The sequence below is a fragment of the Prionailurus bengalensis genome, chromosome B4, assembly GCF_016509475.1.
Source record: "Prionailurus bengalensis isolate Pbe53 chromosome B4, Fcat_Pben_1.1_paternal_pri, whole genome shotgun sequence".
Taxonomy (NCBI): Eukaryota; Metazoa; Chordata; class Mammalia; order Carnivora; family Felidae; genus Prionailurus; species Prionailurus bengalensis.
In genome coordinates this window covers 91,191,098-91,200,126 of record NC_057358.1, presented here as the reverse complement: position 1 = coordinate 91,200,126, position 9,029 = coordinate 91,191,098, and the positions used below count along the sequence as shown (strand labels likewise).

Here is a 9,029-nt window from a genome sequence, read left to right as displayed (position 1 = left end):
ATAATAATAAAATAATAATAATAAACTGGTGTTTGTGACCATCACCTAAGACTTATGTCTGGTTTACATTAAATTATTGTTAGCCAGGTAAAAATTGGTTGAACTGAATCAGTATGATCATTTTACCTTTTGAATTTGTCTTTGGGATGGGAGAGGGTTTTTGGTTAAAAAAAAGTTGAGGTATAATGGACATACAATAAATCGTGCATTTAACGTGTACAATAGGTAAGTTTTGACAAATGTGTACATACGTGAGATCATCACCCGTGATGGGAAAACGTAAGGGCTGCAAATAAAGATTTCAGTTTCCCTTCTAGAAGAACACGTGTCTGGAACGATTCAGTCTAAGGAAATCCAAGAGTATCGTGTGAATGGTGATGTGGGACCTGAGATGTAAAGGGAGACTCTGGGCTCACTACTGGGCAGGCAGGGTCACCTGGCCAGGATCACTGTTTGTGTCAGCGTGTCGGAGATACCCCGGTCACGATCGGGAAACTGGTCTAGCTGGCGCCCCAACAGCCGTCCGGATTTTCCGCAATGTCCAAATCCCTCTTGGGAACCCACGGGGGAGGAGCCAAGCTCCTAAAACCGCACTCCCATCAGAGGGAGGAAGTGCGTCAGCGCCAGACTCCAGAAGGCCCCGCCCCTCGAGGCCTTCCGGGGCATCTTGGCTCCCGGCATGCAGCGCGCCCGTCCGGGGCTCATGGGAGTGCGTGGAGGGCACCGGCAGGAAGGCGGAAGTGTGGAGGCTTCCGGTCAGCGTGGTCTGCGTGCCATCTGCGAGTTTCTGACTTTCCTGGTGAGTTCTCTGCTTTCCCGGTCCAGTGGGGCCTGGGACTTGGGAATCTAACCTGCCGCCCGTAGAGAATCTCATCTCAAGCCCGGTCCCTCTCTGGGCAAGGTTGAGCCCGGCCCGAGACGCAGCCCGCCGTCAGGAACGAGAGTCTCCTGTGGTGTGGGTGGTGGCCCTCGGGCTTCCCCGTGCTCTGTGCGAGGTGGAGCCCTCCTTTGTCGGTAGTCTCGCTCGGGTTAACCTGGGCCTTCAAAGTTGTTTACTGCAACTCCTCTGTTCTTGCCCCTCGCAGGCTTGGATTGTTGTAGGCAGGGGGACCGTGAGTTTGTGGTTGCTGGTTGTGGTCCCCAGACTGTTAACTGTTAGTTATCCATTCAACAAATGCGCCGTGCGTTGGGGGATCCACCGGTGAACGAGACCCATTTAGTTAGCGCCTGCCTTCGGGGTCCCCGAAGTCCCCCGGGATGACAGAAAATAAACTAAATTTCAGAATGTAATACGTATTTAAAAGGAAAGAAAAGGATGGTGTGGTGGAGAGTAGGAGGGAAGCTTACGAGGCGGGGTGGGGAGGGGGGAGGTCGTCAGAGAAACCCTTTCTGTGGTACTTAAGTGAAGGAGCAAGCTTTGGGAAGGTCATTCCGAGGCATGGAAGCAGCAAATTGTAAAGGTGCTAAAGTGGAGATAGTTTGGACTTTGAAAATTTTTTTTCTTTCTTTTTTTTTTTTTTTCAAAATCATGTCTTAACGTTTTATTTAACTGCTTGATTGATGTATAATCTGTTAAATTGCACATGTTTATAGTGTGTAATATAAGTTTTTTTTTTTAATGGCTGTTTATTTGAGAGAGGGAAAGAGAGAGAGCAGGGGGAAGACAGAGAGAGAGGGAGACAGAATCCCAAGCAAGCTTTCGCTGTTAGCCCAGAGCCCATGGAGGCTGAGGGGGACTGGAACTCACCAACCATGAGGTCATTACCTGAGCCGAAATCAAGAGTCGATGCTCAACTGACTGAGCCACCCAGGCATCCCAGTGTAAGTTTTGATATATGTATACAAACATCCATCAGTGCAATCAAGATTGTGTTATAAATCACTCTCAAAAGCCTTCCTCCAAACCCTTTATAATACCTAGAATTCCTTCCTTCCCATTCCCTCTCACCTCCCCATACTGTGCCTGGGTTGTCACTTATTGAGCTTTTTCTCCGATGTAATTGGTACTTGGGGATGGGGTGGAGCTTGAAGCCTGAGATGAAATAGAGTTGAAAGTCACAAATAGTCTTGTAGATCTTGAATATGAGGTGGGATATCATTAAAGAATTCCATGAAAGACTATGGAAAGCTCTAAGTTTTTAAAAGCTCACACTAACTGCCTTTTGGAGGATTTAGGGCTGGGGCTAACAGATGAACAGCAAGAGTGGATATGGACAAGTTTAAAATAGCTAAATTGAAGGGCACTTGGGTGGCTCAGTCGGTTGGTTAAGCATCCACCTTTGGCTCCTGTCACGATGTCACGGTTTGTGGGTTTGAGCCCCGCATCAGGCTCTCTGCTGTCAGCACAGAGCCTATTAGGGATCCTCTGTCTCCCTCTCTCTGCTCCTCCCATGCACATGCTTACTCTCTCTCAAAAATAAATAAACAGTTAAAAAAAAAATTAGGTAGATTGAATTGAGGGGAGCATAATGAGGAAGACTGGGGTAAGGTGTCCTATAAGCTCAGAGGCGGTCAAGTTAAAAGCTACCTATAAAAACATTTTGTAATTTGTAAGTTGTTGCATAAATGTAAGGTGATGATGCTCTTTGCATTTTGGGGGAAATTCAGTTTCTGCATCTTGTATGGAAACTCCAGGAGCTTTCAGAATTGGCTTGACTTACAGTTTGCCAGTGACCACAGGGAGTTTGATTTGGTGCTCTTGTTATTTAATGGCTGTATATGCAATGTTGATTCTCCCATAATTTGTCCCATGATTTCATAAATCATGAACAGAGTGAAGTGTGTTACCTTTCGTTTGTTCATGTTTTGTAGAGATACCTTTTGACCTGGTTTTCCAAGGATTTGCCCTTCTTTTTTTAAAAGTATAAATTTTTGCTTTTGTGTATGTATTTCTGTCAGCTTTCCAGGTAAAATATGGCTAAAAGCTTACGGAGTAAGTGGAAAAGGAAGATGCGTGCCGAAAAGAGAAAAAAGAATGCCCCAAAGGAACTCAGCAGACTTAAAAGTATTCTTAAAATAGATAGTGATGTTTTAATGAAAGATGTTCAAGAGATAGCAACTGTGGTGGTACCTAAACATTGTCCAGAGAAAACTGAATGTGTGGTACAAGATGAAAAAGGTGAGTTTAAGTGCTTTGTTTAAAAAATAATAATAGGGATGCATGGGTGGCTCACTAGGTTAAGCGTCTGACTTTGGCTCAGGTCATGATCTTACGGTTTGTGAGTTCGAGCCCTGCATCGGGCTCTGCACTGACATGGCAGAGCCTGATTGGGATTGTCTCTCTGTCTCTCTGTATTTCTCTGTTTCTCTCTCTCTGCCCCTCCTCCGCTCTCTCTCTCAAAATAAATAAACAAAAAAATTAATAATAATTCTATCAGTTTCCCCTTGTGACTCTTTTTCCCTTTTTGACTGTCCTCCACTCTTTCCTGCACATGCTTCCCTACAAACCTCCTGCCATGCCCATTTGATTCTTTGAAGGCTTATAGTGCTGCTAGAGATTCTATGCTAAACTATTTTAAAGGCACTTCATGTGAATAGGCATGTTTTGGATTATTCAGGGTATTTAGGCTTATACAATAGCCTAGGTGTGTCAGAAATACAGCATAACAGGAGTTGACGAACAACGTAGACCCATCCTTGTTGGAAGAGTGTATCATTCAGTCAGGGACTAGGCAAGATAGCAGATCGTTTTTCATTTTATCCTTTGTAAGATCTAGTTCCCATTCAAAGAATCGTTATATGCCGTTTTATTATTTTCCTAAAACAAATCAAAGTTTCCTGTATTTGATTTTGACAGATTCTAGGTACCTGTCTTAATCACAGTCTAAAGTTAGAGGCTGTGTATATTACTAGCTTCAGCACACGAAAGGACTCCTTGGTTTTCACATCCTCATATAACAGTTTGGCAGCAAACTGAAATAAGCACTCACAATACTCAGGCTCTTAAAATAGAAGTGTATTTATGTGGTGTCCAGTGGTCAAGGAAGAGAGCAGTGATCCTCAGCCTTCCAGTCCTAGAAGTTTTCCCTCTTGCTAATTAATATTACTCTCTCAAAGGCCCGTATCTCTGCTTGTGTTCTGAATCCTCTGCATTCTCAAGGGCTATACGCCTGCATCCTGCTTATCAGTCTGTCTTCTTCACCGGGTCACTCCAACAGCATAAATATGTTCTAGGAAACAAAGAAAAATCCTTCCCTCGATCTCCCGTTTCTCTCAATCTGCTGTTTTATTTCAGCTCTCCTTGAAACTTCTTAACACTTGCTGTCTCTTTTTCCTCGTACGTACTGCCTCTGCCCATTTGCTCTTTTTTTGTCTTTAAGGTACAATTCACATAACATAAAATTAACTACCTTAAAGTGTGGAATTCAGTATCATTTAGTACGTTGGTGATGTTGTCCAACATCACCTCTTTTTCCAAAACATTTTCATCACCGTAAAAGGAAACTTTATACCCATAAAACAGTCTCCCTCTTCCTCCCTTCACTGAGTCTCTGGCAACCACTGGTGTGTTTTCTGTATCTATGGATTACCTCTTCTGGATATTTCATATAATTGAAATCCTGTAACATAGGACCTTTTGTGTCTGACTTCTTTAACTGAGCTTAATGTTTTTGAGGTCCATCCATGTTGTAGCATGTATCAGTACTTCCTTTTCAAGGCTGAAGAATACACCGTTTTATGTACATACCACACATTGTTTATCCATTCGTTGGTTGATGGGCATTTTGGGTTGCTTTCTTTCACCTTCTGGCCGTTGTGAATAGTGCTGCTGTGAACGTTCGTGTACACATTTTTGTTTGAATACATGTTTTCATTTCTTTTGGATTTGTACTTATGGATGGAATTGGCTGGGTCGGTTGATAATTCTGTTTACTGTTTTCTGTATCAGGCAGCCATTTTCCCCTTTTTCCTTCTCTTTTTAGAATTGCCTCATCCTACTGGGTGTGAAGTGGTGTCGCATTGTGGTTTGGATTTGCATTTCTTCAGTCATTTAATGCTGTTGAACATGTTTTCATATGCTTGTTGGCCATTTGCATATCATCTTTGCAGAAGGATCTTTTCAAGTCCTTTGCTCATTTTTATGTTCATACCGGCAAGCCGGTGAGGGACAGAGGGAGAGGGAGGAGAATCTTAAGCAGGCTTCATGCTGGGGCTGATGTCTCATGACCCTGAGATCATGACCTGAGCTGAAATCAAGAGTCAGGACGCTTTCAAATTGGATTGTCCTTTTGTTGAATTGTAAGTGTTCCTTATATGTTTTGGATGGTAGATGCCTATTTGCTTTTGAGTGTTTGCTTTTGAGTCTGTTTAATGTATTCTGTAGTTTTCTCTCCTGTTTTCTATTTTTCTCTTATACTTTCATAACTTTATTGTTTATTTCTTATTTTGAGTTGTTTAGTTTTGCTATTATATTTTTAATTTCTGAGTTCTTTTTTCTCTTTTACTCTTTGTTACAGCCTGAGGTTCTTAATGGATATATATTCTCTAATCTCATTGAGGATTTTCATTATAGTTTGAAAATTTTTGATCTACTCTGCCTTGTCTATGTTCTTGAATTCTTTTTTCCCTCCACCCCCTGCATTCCTTTATTTTTCGTCTTTCTCTTTCACAATGAAGGCTTTCTCCAAAGCCTAGTAATGAATGGTTGTTTATATTTAAAAGTAAAGCACTAAAATGATGAATGGACGCTGGCAGGGGAGGTGGGGACAAGGTGTGGGGGAGGACTTATCAACTGTTAGACTTGGAGTATGATTGGGTTGAACCTAGAAGGTTCTGTTGTGGAGGATGTATGTCAGAACCTAGGTCTTTTCTCGCATCATTCTTAGAGAGGGATCCTCTCATCTGCCTGCAGCAGTGTCCAGCTACCCTCCTTGGAATATTTCAGGAACTAAATGGGGATAGAACTGAGAGTGGGGGAGTCTTTCCATTTAGTAATCTGCCTGGTTGCAGTGTGGTTGCTCATCTCTGCCCTCAGGTTTGTGTTTCCCCTTACTTTGTTTCCTTCAACTTAAGCCACAAACCTAGTAGTCACCTTGATCCCTTTTTCCTTTATTTCTCACCTCTAAAACATTAGCGCATCTTTGAATATCTCCAAAATACAGCAGGAATCTATCCATTTTCCTCCTCCTTTCATGTTATCACTTTAAAATGACTATTGTTTCTTGCCTGAACCAAGATGGTAGCCTGTTTTACTTCTCTCTTCAGCATTTGCTCCCTTTTGATTTTTTTTTTTTTTCTTTCCAATTTGAGAGAGGAGAGCACATGCAAGGGAGGACAGGCAGAGGGAGAGAGAGAATCTTAGGGAGGATCCACGTTCATTGTGGATACCAATGTGGCACTGGATCCCAGGACCCTGGGATCAGGATCTGAGCCAAAATCAAGAGCCAGATGCTCAACTGACTGAGCCACCCAGACACTCCCTTTTGATTCATTTTTGACATATCAAACAGTATGATTGATTGATTGATTTATTAAATGTTTATGTTTTTTGAGATGGAGAGAGAGGCACACACACAGAGTGCAAGTGGGGGAAGGCCGGAGAGAGAGGGAGACACAGAATCTGAAGCAAGCTCCAGGCTCTGAGCCATCAGCGCAGAGCCCGACACGGGGCTTGAACTCACAAACCACGAGATCATGACCTGAGCCAAAGTCAGACGCTCAACCGACTGAGCCACTCAGGCGCCCCAGTATGATCTTTTTAGAATAAATAAGGCAAATTATTGTCATTCACATCATTAAAACATCTCATTGTCTTTCCGTGTGCTCATCAGAGCCTGCTGGGTCTTACTTAGTGCGGTTCTGGTGCTTCTCTTAAAAAAGCCACTTAACGCAGGCTGCGGTTTGCTTTGTTATTCTCCCTTCAACAGAATATTGTAAACTCCATGACAGCAAGGAGTGTATTTGGACCACCATATCCCCAGAACCTAGAAGGGCACCTAAAACAATCATTCAAAAACTAGTTATTGAATGGCTAGTATACAGAAGGCATTATTCTAGGTACTGAGAAAATAATGATGAATATCAGAAATTGCTTCTATCCGGATGGGATTTACATTGTATTGGAGGAGACTGAAAGTAAACCAGATAAACGAATTAATACAGTGTCAGGTGGTAGTGATCATGCACGACCTTGTATACCCTGGTAAGTTCCCATGGGAGGACATTCTGGGCCTGTCCTTCACAGTAGATAAGGTTGGTGATAGATGTACCACAGCATGGTTGCACTGAGCTCCCTGTCAGGGAGATTGCTGGTCTCTGGGTGTTACCTGGATAAGAGTGTCAGCCCCAGTGTACATCCAGGCTTTTCTTTCTTTCATTTTTCTTTTTTTTTTCAATACACTTTTTTTTTTTTTTTAAGTAAACTCTACCCCCAACATGGGGCTCAAACTCAGGACCCCAAGGTCAAGAATTGTGTGCATTACCAACTGAGCCAGCCAGGCAACCTTATACCCAAGTTTTTCTTTTCTTTTTTTTTTTCCTTTCTTTCTTTAAGTAACCTCTACACCCAACGTGGGGCTTGAACTCACACGAGCCTGAGATTGAGAGTTGCATGCTCTACAGACTGAGCCAGGCAGGTGCCCCCATCCTGATTTTCCTTTGTCATCTGCCCGTCACAAGCTTGTTGCTTACTACTCCGACTCTTCTGAGTACACTTCATTAGAAGTGGCCAGCCATTCTTCATAGTTCATTTACTTCTAATTCTAAGGCCTGTCCATTAAAAGTGTGGGTACACTTAATAGGCTCAACTGTCCTAGTTAGCTCAAGAAAGCACTTAATCTGAGAAATGTTCTTGTAACCCACTTCTGCTCCCAGCCATATACTTACCCTTCTTGCAGTAACTCAAACCCATACATCCTAAATGACTGCTGTTTAACTTTTACTAATGCAAAGGACAGTCATGACAGCATTCTTCAGAAAGTCTCTTAGTGACTAAATAGAAGACATGTCTAGTTCCTCACAAATACTTTTTATGTCTTTCATGGTTGTAGGAACCCATGAGAGCATGTCTGAGTCCATTGAATGCGCTGTGTGGAGTTTTCAGTGTTAGTCAAAGAGCATTCCATAGAAAAAGGGACTTTTTTTTTCTTTTGTAGTCTCAGACCACTTTCAGTTCTGATGTTCTCATTGCATTAACATGCTTTTTCACAAGATTGTTTCTTTATTCATGAGCATTAATAGTTTTCGTTTTTTATTCAGATGACATGAAGATGGAGACTGATATTAAGAGAAACAAAAAGAGTCTTCTAGACCAGCATGGACAATACCCCATATGGATGAACCAGAGACAAAGGAAAAGGCTGAAGGCAAAGCGAGAAAAAGGGAAGGGGAAAAGCAAAGCAAAAGCAGTAAAGGCAGCAAAGGGTTTGGCCTGGTAGACTCTTTAAAAATTTGAAAAATCCTACATGGGACAGGTCTTCGATTAGAATGTATACGTGGATTTCAGCTTTCACCAAATGAAAACTGTGTTTCCAGATTTAACTTGGCCTTTCTCTTCAAACCCAACTTAACTCCTCAAATTTGTTTTGGGAGCTTGATAAAATATTTTCTTTGATAAATGAAAGCGACACTGGTATTTTAATTGGATGCTGTCCAATGTGCAGGGGTTCTCAGACTTCAAATTTCTATTAAGTGTTACTGTGGTTGTAATTGTTTGGTCTCCATAAAGATAAAAGAAGATATTATACTGACACATTTCAGCTAATTCAGGTTTAAAGAAAACTTACACAACTAAAAATATGTCAGTGGATCTTATAAGCACTACTTGTTTAGAGTTTTGATTTTGTTTAATTCAGAATAAAAGATATTTTGTCTAGATCTTGAAGTGCTTTTCTTTCATGTGTCCTTAAGGTTTTCTAGTAGGAGAGAAGACCATCTGCAATTAAATTGTTAAAAAATCTTAAGTTTTTAGGTAGAATATTAACATCTACAAATTAATAGCCTCCATCTTTTTAGGAGATAGAACAACCTGGGAACTAGTTAATGTCAGTTTTTATATTATGTAGCCTAATATAACACAACATTCCTCACAC

The 9,029-nt window shown here is 41.7% G+C and overlaps 1 protein-coding gene across 3 annotated transcripts; it reads left to right on the top strand.

Moving 5' to 3' along the window:
* The first annotated feature begins 522 nt into the window (after positions 1–522).
* LLPH (LLP homolog, long-term synaptic facilitation factor) lies at positions 523–8,814 on the top strand. 3 transcript variants are annotated; one of them, XM_043562965.1, is made up of 3 exons: positions 667–799; positions 2,899–3,118; positions 8,197–8,814. In XM_043562965.1, the coding sequence occupies exons 2-3, from the start codon at positions 2,914–2,916 to the stop codon at positions 8,373–8,375; spliced, it is 384 nt and encodes a 127-aa protein (XP_043418900.1). In that variant the 5' UTR covers positions 667–799; positions 2,899–2,913; the 3' UTR covers positions 8,376–8,814. The 3 variants fall into 3 exon arrangements, with proteins under 3 accessions (XP_043418899.1, XP_043418900.1, XP_043418901.1); XM_043562966.1 differs by lacking the exon at positions 667–799 and adding an exon at positions 1,710–1,821; XM_043562964.1 differs by lacking the exon at positions 2,899–3,118 and having other exon boundaries at positions 523–799.
* The last annotated feature ends 215 nt before the right edge of the window (positions 8,815–9,029 follow it).

What these genes read in the sequence shown, in the direction of transcription:
- LLPH (XM_043562964.1), top strand. Translation starts at nt 538, where the DNA reads ATGTCCAAATCCCTCTTGGGAACCCACGGGGGAGGAGCCAAGCTCCTA. An exon ending in GCGAGTTTCTGACTTTCCTG is followed by an intron (nt 800 to 8,196) that starts GTGAGTTCTCTG and finishes TTTTTTATTCAG; the next exon opens with ATGACATGAAGATGGAGACT.